General features: G+C 43.3%; 1 protein-coding gene across 2 annotated transcripts in view; it reads right to left on the reverse strand.

Moving 5' to 3' along the window:
* The window catches only part of SORD (sorbitol dehydrogenase), a 41,974-nt gene extending 34,125 nt beyond the window's left edge, over window positions 1-7,849 (reverse strand). The window contains exon 1 of one of the 2 annotated variants that reach the window (XM_047766472.1): window positions 7,626-7,849. Coding sequence is in view for 1 of the 2 variants with exons in the window: in XM_047766471.1 (XP_047622427.1) it covers window positions 7,626-7,688 (63 nt within the window). In the remaining variant the exon portion in view is untranslated. The remainder of the gene's footprint in view (window positions 1-7,625) is intronic. The other variant, XM_047766471.1, reaches the window with a different exon arrangement.
* Window positions 7,850-16,661: the final 8,812 nt, after the last annotated feature.

Genomic DNA, 16,661 nt, shown 5'->3' on the forward strand with positions numbered 1-16,661 from the left:
TTAAGGAGAGTAGATCAGACAATCTCTTACTTTTGCTTCCCTCCCTTCTCAATATTCCCCCTCCTCTGAGGGCTTGAAAGGTGTTTTGAGGGTGGGAATAAAGTCCAAAAGTTTCTCTTCTGGTCATTTTATCCCAACAGGCTTTGTTCTAGCCGCATTGGTCCTAACAAACTCAGGGTCAAAGTAGAAGGGTCAGAACTCTCTCAAAGTTAACTGAGCTGGGCTCCAGAGAGCTCCATCCAGCTTTCTGCTGATAGCAATCTTTTTAAAATGCAAATTCACCTAAAGTGGCCAGTGACCCAGCAAATCCTAAACCCCTCACAAAGCAGGCTACCTGCCTCCTTTCAAGTCTCCTGCAGTTCCCAAACCACCTGGCACTTACTTGCTCACCTCAGAGGGGCCATTTCTCCAATGGCCAACAGCCCCCAACCCCCACCCCCACCCCCACCCCCGCCTTCTTCACAATCCTGCAGGAGGCAGGAAGTTAGAGGAAGGCAGACATCTGGAATGACTTCCTAATGGAATGACTTCCTAATTCCTTTGGGAATTTAGATTTGGGCGTGTTGGGATTGCCATGTGTGGGGATATCCAGGTGGGGCTGTCCAACAGGCAAATGTACTCCAGGGACTGGTGCCCACGGATGGGTCAGGGATATGAATCATGAACATGGAGAGATATAGTCACCTCCCGCAAAAGCCTTCCCTATCCTCACCACCTTTTCCTCTCCTTTGAGTTTCCTTCACACCTTAACAGTTGAATCCATAGAGGATGGTTAAAAGATTATTTAATTATCAGCTGTGATAAATAAATTTAAAAAAATTCCTCCCGGAGTTCCCGTCGTGGCGCAGTAGTTAACGAATCCGACTAGGAACCATGAGGTTGCGGGTTCGGTTCCTGCCCTTGCTCAGTGGGTTAACGATCCGGCGTTGCCGTGAGCTGTGGTGTAGGTCGCAGACGCGGCTCGGATCCCGCGTTGCTGTGGCTGTGGCTTAGGCCGGTGGCTACAGCTCCGATTCAACCCCTAGCCTGGGAACCTCCATATGCCGTGGGAGAGGCCCAAGAAATAGAAACAACAACAACAACAACAATAACAACAACAACAAAAGACAAAAAAAAAATTCCTAATTTAAAATGTATGAACATAAATAATTATACATGAACTACTAGATGGTTCTTTATTTAAAGCAAAAATATGAAGACTCTGAGCTTAATTGGATGCTCTGGGCTATTATTATCATTGATTAAGTGCTCACTTGTATAACCGAAGATTTCTAAAAAATTATTGAATTGAATATCACTTCACAAAATCTGACCATATTTTCGCCAATAATTAATGTTTTTCATGTAAATTTGGTTTGGGAAAAACTGCCAGCTTTAACAGCCATAGCATGTGGATGCTAATATGAGTATGTATTTCTCCTCCTGAATTTGTCTGTCATGAAGTTTTAAAAGAAAATTTCCCCACATCTACCATAATTCTAGTTACCCCCCACCAGAAGTGTGTTACTTTTACCAGATCTCTTAGTAATACTAGGATTATTACATAAAATGTTAAAATCCTATTTATGTATTATTTACTGCTTCTCCTGCTTTTAGGGGAAAATGTTAGCTTTGTACTTCTTGGCCTTTTGCAAACAAAGGCACTGCCCTACCAAGGCAGTTGGCAGGGATAGCAGATTTCGCTGGATTTTATTGTCTATTGTTTATCTGGTTTGGGTTTTTATTGGTTGAAACATAACTAAAAGGGAAAGGAGATTTTTTTTGGGCTATTTGCTACTACCTGGCTTTCCTTTTTTTCTGAAGGAGTTTTAGATTCTATTTTCAGCCTCAACTGCCTCTGACTGATAAGTCTAGATTAGGTATTAAAGGGTTAAATAACTTGCATTTCCTCACTCACAGTAGGGGTCAAATCAGAGCTACAGCTGCCAGCCTACAGCCACAGCCCCAGCAATGTGGGATCTGAGCCACATCTGTGACCTACACCACAGCTCAGGGCAACACCAGATCCTTAACCCACTGAGCGAGGGCAAGGATCAAACCTTATGGATACTAGTCAGGTTCATTAACCACTGGCCACAACAGGAACTCCTTAGCTGCTTCTTAAAGCCTTTCATGGCCTTTTAATTTGATGCTATAGAAGCAGGCAGCTCTTTCTGCTGGTAGCAAAACTAATTAGGGAGAGAGACCTGATACTTAGGACCATTTTGGCTGCTGTGTGTTCACACCCCCTCTTTCTATAATACCCTCCTCCTCACCCAAAATCTTAACAGCAAAGTGTATGTGCAAGGAGGGGATGCTTTGTATTACAGATATAGAATTATTTTACTTCTAAAAAACGTTATTACAGATTCAAAGCAATTCTTTTGACATCAGGTCTAATACATTTCCTCACAGAGTAAAAACTCAAGAAATATCTTCATGGTACTCCAATTCATGTTTAAACTTGATTCTGACGCACTATTTCCTCTGCCCTCTATAATTAAACAGCACTAACCCAACATTCCGAAATGATTATTTTCCCTTTAACTTGTGCTTTCCTCATACAGCTAATCATAAAACAAAAATCTGACTATACACCCTCCATGGTGTTCATCTCCATGTAAAGGCTGTGCTGTTCCTGTTCTCTCTGTCCAGATACTCACAACTCGAGTTTGGTTGAGCTGGATATCAAGAATAAGAGAGAGGGAGTTCCCCTCATGGCACAGCAGAAACGAATCCAACTAGGAACCATGAGTTTTCCGGTTCGATCCCTGGCCTCGCTCAGTGAGTTAAGGATCCAGCATTGCCGTGAGCTGTGGTGTAGGTTGCAGACACAGCTCGGATCTGGTGTTGCTGTGCTGTGGTGTAGGCCAGCAGCTACAGCTCTGATTCAACCCCTAGCCTGGGAACCTCTACATGCTGCGGGTGCGGCCCTAAAACGCAAAAAGAAAAAAAAGAAAAAAAAAAAAGAATGACAGATAGGAGTTCCCTTGTGGTGCAGTAGGTTAGGAATCTGACTTTGTCAGTGGCACAGGTTCAGTCCCTGGCCTGGGAACCTCCATATGCCGCAGGTGCAGCCAAAAAAAGAAAAAAGAAGAATAAGTGTACTCAGTATGGCTGATGGACTGTTGCTGACAGACAATACAATATGACAGAAATTCTATCTGTGAAAGGGGCATTTATAAGTGTTTATCACATTTTGACATTGCTCTAACATCTAAATACAGGGATACAAATATATAGGTCTGTGGCCGATTGGAAATAAAAACAAAATTGGTCCTTAATCTCAGTTTGTAAAGCCCAGTATTAAAGCACTGAGCACATGCCTACAATGGGGCAGGCACTTAACATATTCATTCCCTTCATTTCCCTTACCATTCAAGTGAAACCTAGAGCATTAAAAAAAACCAAAGCTGCCCCCCACCCCCGCCACCCCGTCACATAGCTGGTTATTTTCTTAGAAACAGAAGACTTGGGAAAAACTCTGAAAACACTTTTTGCAGCGGTTGCCTGTGGGGGGGGGGGGGGTCTTCACCTCTGGCATATAGAAGTTCCTCATGTGTATGAAGTACCTTGTGGCAACACAGAATCCTTAACCCACTGAGCCAGCCAAGCAAGGATCAAACCCGCACTCTTTTTTTTTTTGTCTTTTTAGGGCCGAACCCATGGCATATGGAGGTTCCCAGACAAGGGGTAGAATGAGAGCTGTAGTTGCCAGCTTACACCACAGCCACAACAACACCAAATCCAAGCCACAGCTTCAACCTACATCACAGCTCACGGCAACCCTGAATCCTTAACCCACTGAGGGAGGCCAGGGATTGAACCTGAGTCCTCATGGATACTAGTCAGGTTCGTTACCACTGAGCCAGGAAGGTAACTCCCAAACCCACATTCTCATGGATACTGGTAGGGTTTTTAACCTGCTGAGTCACAAAGGGAATTCCTGAAAACCTTTTTTATAACTTTTTTTTTGGTCACCCCGCAGCAATATGGAGTTCCCAGGCCAGAGACAGATCCGAACTTGCATCCTGGTGCTGCAGAGACAATCCTGATCCTGTTCTGCCACAGCAGGAAATGTGAAAATCCTTTTTTTTTTAAAGTAACACATTTGTAAGGACAATATCCATTTATGAAGGTGTCTCCCTCAATGTACCAAGAAGAGTATGACCAAATCTTTAGACACTCATCACCTTAGAAGGTAATGACTTAAATGTGTATATCAACCTTACTCTTGTCTTCTGTGCTTTTCCTGGCAACTTCCATTAACTGACTCTCTCCATCCTCAACATCCTCTTTTCTCTTTAGCTGAAGACGGCAATTTAAAGTGAGGGCTTTGACCATATTGTCAAGTTTCCCAGTTTTCCTGGGTCTCTTCCATGAACACATGTTATTAAAATTTTGTTTGGAGTTCCATGGTGGCCTAGTGGTTAAAGACTCAGTGTTGTCACTACTGTGCTGTGTCTGATCTCTGGCCAGGGGATTTCCACATGCCCCAAGTACAGCTTAAAAAAAAAAAAAAGAAAGAAAAGAAACAAACAAAATAATGTTTTGTTTGATTTTCTCCTGTTAATCTGTCTCATGTCAATTTAAATCTTAGACCAGCCAGAAGAACCTAAAAGAGCAGAGGAGAATTTCTTCCTCTAACATACCATCTAATCCTCACACAACTCAGATGTGAGTACTACTATCATCTTCTATTATACAGAAAGGAAAATGAAGTGGAAATTGGCAAGTTGTAGAAGCAGTAGAGTGGGGCTAAATCCCACTCTGGCCCCAACCTGGCTTGTGACGTCATTACTGTTTCCATTTGAAGAGGATCTCAACAAGCTGACACTGTTTTGCTGATAGGATGTCACCACTCCCACTGCTCCTGTAAAGTCTACACGTTGTCTACTTAAAATGATGGGAGTGGGGAGGAGTTTCCGCTGTGCCACGGAGGGAATTCGACTGCGAACTATGAGGTTATGGGTTTGATCCTTGACCTCACTCAAGTGGGTTAAGGATCTGGCATTGCTATGAGCTGAGGTGTAGATCACAGACACGGCTCGGATCTGGTGTTTGCTGTGGCTGTGGCACAGGCCGGCAGCTGTAGCTCCAATTAGACCCCTAGCCTGGGAACCTCCATATGCCAAGGATGCGGCTCTAAAAAAAGAAAAAAAAAAAGAAGAAAAAAGGTGGGAGTGGGGAGGGGTGTAAGAGTGAAGTCCTTAAGTCTTCTTTGTAAGGAATGATATAAGGAAACCATCAGTCCTTCAGTATATATATTTGTACACACACTCCCACTCTCTTATTTACCACCCAACTTACAAACGCCCCAGAGCCCAAACCACTGTTCAGGCTCAAGTCCTCAGGCCAAGGAGCACTGGATTTGCCAAGGCTCCTCCCTTGCTGATGATCACTAGCTACCTAGCCGTGAAGGAGTTTAATTTTTTCTTCCCTGCAGCCATAGCTTGAAGAAAAGGGAATCCTGCCTTCTCCAAAGGCAGGTAGAAGGAAGGCTGGTTGTCAGGTTTCCTTCCTGGCAGGTAGGGGACAAGTTTCAAGTGGCCCAGGTCACATTTTCCCACAGAACCACTGCTCTGGATACTGGTTGGTGTCTGAAACAGTATGGCAGCACTGGGCAGAACTGAGCCCTCATTTGCTGCTTCAGAACCCTTCAGAATCCTGCTTCAGATTTAAGATATGGGCTTTTCTCCAGACAACTCCCTTCACATGAGTTCTTGAGACAACAACAATTTTTTATCAGAAGACCATGTTCCTGGTTGGCCCAAGTGACCACAGCCTACTGTGGTCACAAAATCACTAATAAAACACTATTCACTACTAATACACTATTTACAGGGCCAGTAACCAGGACCTGCAATCTTGTACTTCACTTTTCTTTGCACTTGCTCGTCCATGTTCCTGAAAGACCCCTAGTTTCCCTCCAGCTCAGAGGCATTCATCTCCTCTTGGGCCTCTTACCTGGGCCAAAGGCTCCTCCTGTGAGGCTTTTACTCTGTGGCATCTATCAAAGTCCTCACACAGTCTTATGGTTTACTTCATCTGTCTGACTTCCTAGAGCAGACTGGGGGTAGGGGCTGTGTCTTCTCTGGGTCCCCAACCCAGTGCTTGGCACATGGCAGGCACCCAGCCTTGCATCTAGGAAATGTTTGTGGAATGCAGGACTGAGTTTGAAGTCACTCTGTAAGCTGAATATAGCCGTACCCCTTTTCCTTCTTAATACCATGTAGAGTTTGTAGCAAGAAGCACTAACAGTGTCACTTGAATTTAGGACTTTGGGTGGAGGCTCCAAGGGAGTAGAAAGAGCACTTCAATGAACAGGAATCTGAACCTCTGGGTTCTTTTCTGGGCTCTGTTAATTAAGTTGTCACCTTGGGGATGGCACTTTTTCCAACTGAGGAAATGGCTCTGGGCAGTTCTTCGCCTGGGATTCACAGACCTCTAAAGAGTCTTTGGAGAAGGGGCTTAAAGGAAGTTCATAAATTCTGAAATTACTGCCTAACTCAATCTGTTTGCATCTATGGGGAGAGAGACTACAGATTCTCAAGTAGTTAAGAACTGTTAATCTGGTTAATTTTCTGAGTCTCTCCAATCTAGAAGGGGGAGGAAGTGCTAGGGAATAGCAGATATGGCTGGCACCCATCCCACATACTACCCAGGCCCATCTGAGATGGACTTTGTCAAAAGAGCCCTGGCACAACCACAGAGCTGATTCTTCAGCTCCCAAACTTTGGCCTCAGGAGCCAGGGAGCAGAGGTAGAGTCCAGGGTGGAGCAGACACATACATAATGCTCTTAAAGGGAGAAGGGAGCAGGATCAGGAAGGAAAATGGCTGCAAGGTGAACTAGACATGGACTCAGGGAAGTAAGGAATAAAGTAGTAGAGTGGTGGAGATGGCACAGGTATAGGGAACACCAAGAGTCCTGGAGATGGACGCCTTTGCTAGCAGGAAAAGAGGAAGGAGCTGGCACTTCTTCTTCTCCTTCTTTTTTTTTTTTTTTCTGGCCATACTCAGGACTTGTTTAAATCCCTGGGCCAGGGATTGAACCAGACCGGCCGCTGCAGTGACACTGTCTGGATCATTAACACAAAAAAACTCCCAGGAGCTGGCACTTCTGAGTATCTATTAAGTGCTGGGTACTCTGCTGATCACGATAATCCTACAAAGGAGGCTTTATCAGCCCCAAGCAAGAGAGATTAAATACAAGTTCCACAGCTTTTAAGTGTCTCTCTGGCTTCCCTTTCTTTCCTGCACTGTCTACCCAGTGGAGAAATTCACAGCATGTCCTAAGTCAGGCAGCCTCTCCTGCAAAGAGCAATGACAAGAGGCTTGTACTATGAATCTGCAGCTGGCAAAAGAGAGAGGAGGCTTCAATCATTTTGCAACTGTCCGGGCTCTGGCCACGTGGCTAGTTTCCAGGAAGCACGCGACAAAAACCCTGCTCTTAGCACCGTGGAACCCTCGGCCACCGCCAACCCTCCCCCTCCCCCCAACATGGTAACCAGCTCGGATCTGGTCGTCCAGGGCGTGCAGAATGGGGCCCGCAACACGCTGGAACTGATGACCTGAGACCGCGTTTTGGCTTGCAGGCGAATAAGACAAGGGCAGGCTAGATTCTCCACTCCCATTCCAGTTTTACCAGGCGCAGGTCTCCAGGTCCGTGCACCACCAGGGAGAGGTTCTCGGGCTTGGCCGCCGCCATGTCGCTCTTTCTTTCTCAGGTCGAGGTTGCGGTCCGCAGGTCGCGAGGTGAATCGGTTGGCAGCCCGGTCTCGGGTTAGGGGTGAGGGGCCAGAGGCCGGGATTTGACTAAGAGCTCGCGGCCAGCCAGGGGCGGGGCTTCCTAGTCCCCGACAGCCGAGGCGGGGCTAGCGTGGAGGGGCGGGGCTGCTCTGCTCCCTCCCAGGACAAGCCTGTGGGGTGGGGAGGGGGTGGGGAGGGGGTGGGGAGGGGGTAGGGAGGGGAAGGGAGGGGCAGCAAAGACCGACTTAATCTAGCTCCGTTGGCAGCACACTGTTTGCCTCACCTCCAAGCAGACAAATCTGCCCTGAAAGTAACCTGCGGAGGTAACAGCTCCACAGACGAGTGTTCTCAAACTTCAGCTGCAGAAGGGGGGGGGGGGGTAGGCAATATGGGGCAGTTTCTCAAGACAAGCACTGAAATTTTGATATAGTAAATCTAGTCTAAGCTGAGGCCTGAGGGTCTGTATTATTAGCATTAAGAATGCTTAGGCTGCAGGTAGGGCACATCTACAAGTGGGGAAGAGGTGTTGCACTGATAGAGCGTCCCCAGCATCCAGCCTGGTGTCCCCAGCATCCAGCAAGGTGCCTAGCACCAGAAGAAGTGAATGAATGAATTTGTGCATCATTCCATGGGCCCGATGCATCAGTGCAAAGAAGCTGTGAAATGAAATATGTGAGCCTCTTTCTCTTAACCAGCTCTGCTTCTAATATTAGAATCAGGATTTCTGTCCAAATTCTTCCTTCAAGACTCTCTCCCCTTCAAGAAACAGCAAAGTTTTGAAGTTTTACTCTAAAGGGGAGAGAACTGCCCTCTAGAAAAGCATGTCTATAAAGGCCCCTCCCTTCTTTAAGGACTTTGAAGACAGTGTAGGGATTTCATTATCTACAGCCTCTACCCCTTCCCCAGACACTCCACCAGATCCTCTTACCTCTGCCAGGAGACTTTTCCCAGCATCTCTCCCCCTGAAGATATCTCAGTGTGGTACTTATTGTATGCCCCACATAAGGGACACAGCCTGTACTTTCACTAGTGATTATCTCTTCCACAAAACCATTGGAAGCCCACTGAGGCTAAGGCCTCATTTCTTAAATTCAAAAAAAAAGAAAAAAAAATTGATGATGACATGAATCAAGCTCTGGAATGCCAATAATGACAAAAGGAGAAGGAGGGGGTGGTATTACAAGGTATAACAAAACAATGGGATGGATTTTGCAGTGGACTCACAGAGTCAGTAGTGTTCTTTGCTTTGAGATACCTCCCACAAGATCTGGCTGTGCTTGGCTAGTTCCCCAGGCTGCTCTTGCGCTCAGCTTCTGAGCAGGCTTTGGAGAGGTGACTAACTAGGGGTTGCCTGCCTTTACTCATGCACCTAAATTTAAAACTCAGCTTCCCCTCTTTGCCTTATGGGGTTTCCTCACAGTTTCCCAGCATTTCTTTTCAATGAGTAAAGCTGAAGATGGAGACAGCCCCATGACTGGCTCAAGGGCTACTTGAAGTAGACACTTCTTGAGGTTTAAATCAAGAAAACAGAACACCAGAACCAAAGCAAAAGTCACTGAAATAATGACAAAACTGCCACACTGGGAGTGCAAAAAATATTTGTTTTCTCCTGAGCAGTAGAACTTTGAAACTATCTTGAAGGTTGTTGGCTGGGAATGAGAGATTTAGAAGGCTAGGAAACAAATTTAAAAATATATCCTGGAGTTTCCATCATGGCTCAGTGGAAATGAATCTGACTAGCATCCATGAGGACACAGGTTTGATCCCTGGCCTTGCTCCGTGGGTTAAGGATCTGGCATTGCCGTGAGCTGTGGTGTAGGTTGCAGACGTGTAGGCTGGCAGCTACAGCTCCAAATCAACCCCTAGCTTGGGAACCTCCATATGCTGGGCCCTAAAAAGACTGTGTGTGTGTGTGTGTGTGTGTGTGTGTGTATTCTATGGGAGTTCCTGTTGTGGCTCAGCAGTAATAAACCTATTACCTATGAGGACACAGGTTCGATCCCTGGCATCGCTCAGTGGTTTAAGGATCTGGTGTTGCTGTGAGCTGTGGTGAGGGTCATAGACGCAGCTTGGATCCCGCATTTTTATGGCTGTGGCATAGGCCGGCAGTTGCAGCTCCAATTCAACACCAACCTTGGAATTACCATATGCTGTACCTGTGGCCCTTAAAAGCAAAGCAAAAAAACAAAAAACAAAAAACAAAACAAAACAAAACAAAAACCACAAAAACAAAAACAAAAAACCAAAAAACAAAACAAAACAAAAAAAACAAAAGAAAGCAAAAAAAGATACATATGTATTCTATGACTATGGCCCTTTATAGAAAAGTTAACAGGGTGAGTTGATAAGGATTCTTAAGAAACTGATATTTTAAAAATAAAAAAGCAAGTTGTTATTACAGTGTTTAAACAACTTGTGACATTTCTACATAATTTCGTAACAGAGACCAACATCCACCATGGTGAGGAACAGACTTTTTAGGCATTTTACTGAAAAAGGACTAAAATGTGGCCTTGCCTTTGCTGCTGGTCTGCTTAGCACAGCTTCTCTGGGCCTCTGCCTAATTTTCCAAATAGCACAGCACTTTTAAGCAGTCTCTCTACCACATACAACTTCAACAAGTTGTTGATAAAATTCTTCTGTGAAAACTTATTTGGAATTTAAATATTAAATCACAAGATGCAGGTGCATATAATCTGGGGTCATGTATCTAGAAAAACAGAGATTTTAGCCCAGGGAACGTCTTATCACTGGGTTACTTCAGGTTTGGAATTTTACATAGTGTACTAACAAGAAAAATCAGTGTGCCGTGGGGCCTTAGTGTGCCAAAGGTCAGAACAGTTATAAAATTCTGATTTCCAGATTTCTCCATTTGGTCATCAACTCTTCAATTACTCAAATCTGGTTATTTACAACAAAAGAAAGAAACAACAAAAACAAAAACAAAAAGAAGGTGTTCCCATTGTGGCTGAGCAGTAATGAACCTGACTAGTAACCATGAGGACATGGGTTCAATCCCTGGCCTTGCTCAGTGGGTTAAGGATCTGGCATTGCCTTGAGCTGTGGTGTAGGTCACAGAGATGGCTCAGATCCTGCATTGCTGGGGACTGTGGTGTAGGCCTGGAGCTGCAGCTCCAATTTGACCCCTAGCCTGGTAACCTCCATGTGCCATGGGTGTGGCCCTAAAAGGCAAAAAATACCCAAAAAACAAAAAGAGGAGTTCCTTTGTGATGCATCACTTCAGTGGCATCACTGCAATGGCTTGGGTTGGGTGGATGCTGTGGTGCAGGTTCAGTCCCTGGCCTGGGAACTTATACATGCTATGGGTACAGCCAAAACAAACAAACAAACAGACCTCCCAAAAACAAAAAACAAAGGTCCTGCATTGGAAATAGAGAGAGTTAAACTAGCAAAACAAGCAACGGAGGAGTTCCCATTGTGACTCAGCAGAAACGAATCTGACTATTATCCATGAGGATGCAGATTCAATCCTTGGCCTGGCTCAGTGGGGTACAGCTCTGATTCAATCCCTACCTGGCAACCTCCACATGCTGTGGGTACAGTCCTAAAAAAAAAAAAAAATAGTCAATGGGATTCTCTAAGGAACTAGTAATATACCTGCTATTAGAAAATCTCAAGAAAGAATTAAGAAGGGTTAGGAAAAGGAACTAAGAGAGCAGGAATTTTATTCTAGAGCTATCCAGGAGAGGTGCTTGGTGGTAGTGGTGGAAGTGCTGCTGGCACAGAAGAATAGAAGCAAGGAGATAAACAGTTAAATTTACTGTCACATGTCAGCTGAGGATGCTAACTTGGACTTAGACAAATGGTAGCAGTAAAGACAAACTGAAGAGGATATATCCAAGATTTATGTTTGAGGTAGGTTCCATGGGACTTGGTAAGTAAGGGATTGGCTCATAGGAATTGAAGAGAAAGTGGTAGAAATGTAGACTCCCAGATTCTGACATGATTAGTTGATGAATGATGGATAGATGAGATTTTATTATCTGATACGGCAGCATTGAGGGAGAAGGAGCAGATTTGGTGGAAAGATCAGTCAGGTAATTTTGGATAGGCCAAGTATGAAATGCCTATGAGACATCCAGGTGAAATGACCAAGTGATATAAGGGCATGTTTGATATAAGGGTCTGGGAAAGTCTACGCTTAAAAAACCTAGACTAAATTTGGAAATCACTGGTATATAGACTATATTTATAGCAATAAGAGAAATGAGATAACCTAGGGAGATGGTACAGGATGAAAAAAGAGATGGCATAGGTCTAAGCTCTGAGCATCCAACTTTAAGGGATGAGGTAAAAGAAAAAGGAATCTGCAAAAGATCCTCAGAATAAGTGAAGCCGTAATAGGAAAACGCAGTGTTTTAAGAAGGAAGTGGCCAACTGTTGAATGCTGATAAAAAGTCAAGGTGGAAACCAAAAAGCATTTAGTGGGATTTAGCAACAAGGAAGTCATCTGTGATCATGGAAAAAAGCTTTAGTGTAAAAATGGGAGTAGGAGCCATATTCAGTTGGGATGGTTAATCTACTCATTCAGCAAATACATAATAAACATATATGACACAACAGGTACAAGGTGTTTGGGAGAAAATGAACAAGATAAACACAATCCCACTTCAGGGAGAAGAAGCCATTAAATAGATAATCACAAAAGTAATGATGTATCATAATTCCTACTGCAGTGCAGTGGGTTAAGGATCCAGCATTGTCTTTAGGATGGCTTGGGTTCAATCCCCGGCCCAGCGTGGTGGGTTGGGGATCTCAAGTTGTCTCAGCTGTGGCATGGGTCACAACTATAGCTCAGATTCAATCCCTGTCCTGGGAACTGGGAACTTCCATGTCCTGTGAATGCATCCAGAAGCAAAAAAAAAAAAAAAAAAGATACCACAAAAGTGTATAACAGGGAAAAAATTCTTCCTAGCTTGAGAGCAAGGAAAGGTTGCCCCAAGAAAGTAATATATGATCTGTACTTGAAAGATATGGGTCATCACAGCAGTAAGGCAAAAGAGAGAATGTATATTCCGGCTTAAAAAGACCACATACATGAAGTCCTCCAGGGGGAGGAGACCATCATTAAAAGTCAGCAGTGGTGGAGTTCCCTTGTAGCACAGTGGGTTAAGGATCTGGCATTGTCACTGGAGAGCCTGGGGGTTGCTGGTGTGGCATGGGTTTTCCACACGCTGTGGGCATAGCCAAAAAGAAAAAGAAAAAAGAAAAAAAAAGAGTCAGCACTAGAGAAGGGCCACAGTGAACAAGGGGATCCAAACCAGGGCTATATATAGATCTTTCAGTGTTTCACATTGTTGGAAATGCAGGAGTACAAGAAGAAATGTAGTGAAAATCCCTGTGGCTGAATATCTTAGGGAAAAAGCTGGAAAAATGCACTTCCCCAAGGTGAGGAGTTCACTCTGAGGTACAAGGTCCATTTTGTAGCACGAACAGGGAACATAGATTGGTGGTAGAAGCTTCCAGAATTGGTTTGATTCTGAAAATCAACGAAGATAGACAGGGTTGAATAAGAAATTCTGTTGACAAGGGGAATGGGGAAGAAGGTGTATGCTGTGTTATGAACATCCCAGCAGTAGCCTGTCTTTGTGGCTGGAAGAGGTAGGAGCTAAAAGAGCTCAGAGGAGTTCCCGTAGTGGTTCAGTAGTTAACGAATCTGACTTGGAACCATGAGGTTGTGGGTTCGATCCCTGGCCTCACTCAGTGGGTTAAGGATCCAGCATTGCTGTGAGCTGTGGTGTAGGTCGAAGACGCGGCTCGGATCCCACGTTGTTGTGGCCCTGGCGTTGGCCGGCAGCTACAGCTCCGATTAGACCCCTAGCCTGGGAACCTCCATATGCCTCGGGTGCAGCCCTAGAAAAGATAAAAAATAAATAAATAAAATAAAAAATAAAAAAATAAAAGAGCTCTTATAGACAATGTGGGTCAAAGGGGAAATTCCTGTTAGCTTAGAACTCACTCTTGTCCTCCACCTTCATGTCATCTCTACAAAGATCTGGCCAGGAAAAATTTATTTCATTCAGAAATTAGTTATCAATGAAGGATTAGAAAGGAACTATGTAAATGTGATACAGGAAAAAAAAGGGAGAATGAAAAAATGCAAAAAATGTTCACCAGAAAAATGTTATTGAGGAACAAATGAAACTTGTGATAGAAGAGGCTGTCATAAAACTAAAGAGGGCATCTAATGTGGAGGCAATCCACACTAGGGATGAGGAGGCGGGATCAATTCAGGGGTGGGAGCATGAATGGGATACTATGGGTATCCTCACAGGGGAGTGGTGGTAACATGGAGTGTCAAAGCCCTAGAAAGGTAAGGAGGAGCACATCTCAGTGTGAGATGATGGAGACAGGGTATAATGTAGAAGGTGACTATAGGGAGGGGCCAGCATAGGGTGTGGGAGCCTGGGAAAGTTGGGGGCAGCCACACAAATAGGAGATTGATATATACAGGAAAATTGATAAAGTAATATATCAAAGATGATGGCAGCAAGGTTTCTCATTGTTGGAGAAGAAAGTTACAAATATGGAAAGAGAGAAAAACAGAATGAACCCTGTGTGATGTTGGATAAAAATGAAGAGATCAGTGAGAATTCATGATTTTCGATATAGACAGATAGACTGAAATAAATATAGATATAATTATTTGTCTCTGTACACACATAGTCCATAGTTCTGTCTACTGAAAGAGCTTCGGAATAGTGATACCCAATAGCAAAAAAGAACATCTAATACCCAAATCTTGGTTTTATTTATTTATTTATTTATTTTGGTCTTTTTGTCTATTCTAGGGCTGCACCTGCAGCATATGGAGGTTCCCAGGCTAGGGGTCCAATGGGAGCTGTGGTCGCCGGCCTATGCCAGAGCCACAGCAACGCAGAACCCAAGCCACGTCTGCAACCTACACCACAGGTCACGGCAGCGCTGGATCCTTACCCCAATGAGTGAGGCCAGGGATTGCACACACAATGTCATGGTTCCTAGTCAGATTCGTTAACCACTGAGCCACGACGGCAACTCCCAAATCTTGGTTTCTAAATACCATTCCCAGTAAACGGAACTAGGGCTCCTTGAAGAAATGACTTAATCTAGGGCCAAAGAAGGAAAAGTACAAGATGAATCTGTAACATCTGATTGTGACAGAAAGTAAGGAAGTATCTCAAGAATGACAGACCTGTATTAAAGATTACAAAAGCCAGCCTAAAGAAACTTCTGCTGGCCAAATCAAGACAAATTGAGCATAAAAGTAAATAATAATAGGAACATTTCATAGCTCATTGAGTAATATAGGAAACCATAACTCCATACTGACAAAAGTTAATTAATACTTTGAAAGTTGGACAAAAAATACACAATCCAAAGAACTTCCTCACAAAATATTTATTAAGTATACAGGGAAAAGAGTAATTTTATAATGGAGAAGACTGGCATATTCCACCTTACTCAAGTGATCAAAATTAATACAATCAATAATGGGAAAAACTGTAACCATATGCACTTGTTAGGATACAATGAGAAGAAAACAGCTCAGAAGAAAAACAGTTTTCTCAATGGAAAACTAATGAGATATCATGCCCCAAAATGCAAAAGCTGAATCTAATCATGGGAAAGCATTAGATAAGCCCAAATTGAGTAATATTCTACAATAACTGGCTGTAATCTTTAAAACATGTGAATGTTATGGAAGTCAAAGAAAGTCTGATGAAATGTTTCAGTCTGAAGGAAACTAAAAAAACATGATTACCTAAGTGCAACACCTGATTCTGAATTGGATCTTTTGCTACAAAGAACATTGTTGGGGGCAATTAGTGAAATGTGAATGGTGTCTGAGGATTAGTATTACATATCAATATTAATATCCTTACTTTGATGGGACATCATGTTGGCAATTTATACTCAGTGGTTTAGGAAATAAAGTTCTCTGTACTGTACTTGGAACTTGTCTAGAAATAAAACTTGAGGAAAATTCAATAATGAACTTGTCTTTACAAAAAAATAGCATATGGAATGGGTGTGGAGAAAAGGGAACCCTCTTACACTATTTGTGGGAATGTAAATGGTACAGCCACTATGGAAAACAGTATTGAGGTTCCTCAAAAAACTTAACATAGAGTTTCCATATGATCCAGCAATGCCACTCCTGGGCATATACCCAGACAAAACTATAATTCAAAAAGATACAATCCAATGTTCATAGCAGCACTATTTACAATAGCCAAGACCTGGAAGCAACCTAAATGTCCATTGACAGATGAATGGATAAAGATGTGGTGTGTGTGTGTATATATATATACACATATATATATACACAATTGAATGCTACTCAGCCATAAAAAAGAATGAAATAACACCATTTGCAGCAACATGGATGGACCTAGGCCTTATATTTATCAACACAGTATAAAACCAAAGAGGAACATGCTGAGACACATATCAATCAAACTGATAAATTAAATACAAAGGAAAATATTAAAAGCAACAAGAGAAAAGCAACAAATAACACACAAAGGAACCCTCATAAGGTTATCAGCTGATTTTTCAGCAGAAACTGCAGGCCAGAAGGGCATGGCATGATATGTTTACAGTGATGAAATGGAACTACAACCAAGAACACACTACAAGGCTTTGATTCAGATTCGATAGAGAAATCAAAAGCTTTACAGACAAGCACAAGCTAAAAGAATTCAGCACCACCAAACCAGCTTTACAACAAATGCTAAAGGAACTCTCTAGGTTGAAAAGAAAAGGCCACAAGCAGAAACAAGAAAATTACAAGTAGGAAAGCTCATTAGTAAAGGCAAAGATAAAATAAAAGTAGGAAATCATCCACAGACAAATATGATACCAAAACCAGGAATCTTGAGGAGAGGATGAATGTAGAATATTGCAAATACATTGGAAATTACATCAA

This window comes from Phacochoerus africanus, chromosome 2 (genome assembly GCF_016906955.1).
Source record: "Phacochoerus africanus isolate WHEZ1 chromosome 2, ROS_Pafr_v1, whole genome shotgun sequence".
Lineage (NCBI taxonomy): Eukaryota > Metazoa > Chordata > Mammalia > Artiodactyla > Suidae > Phacochoerus > Phacochoerus africanus.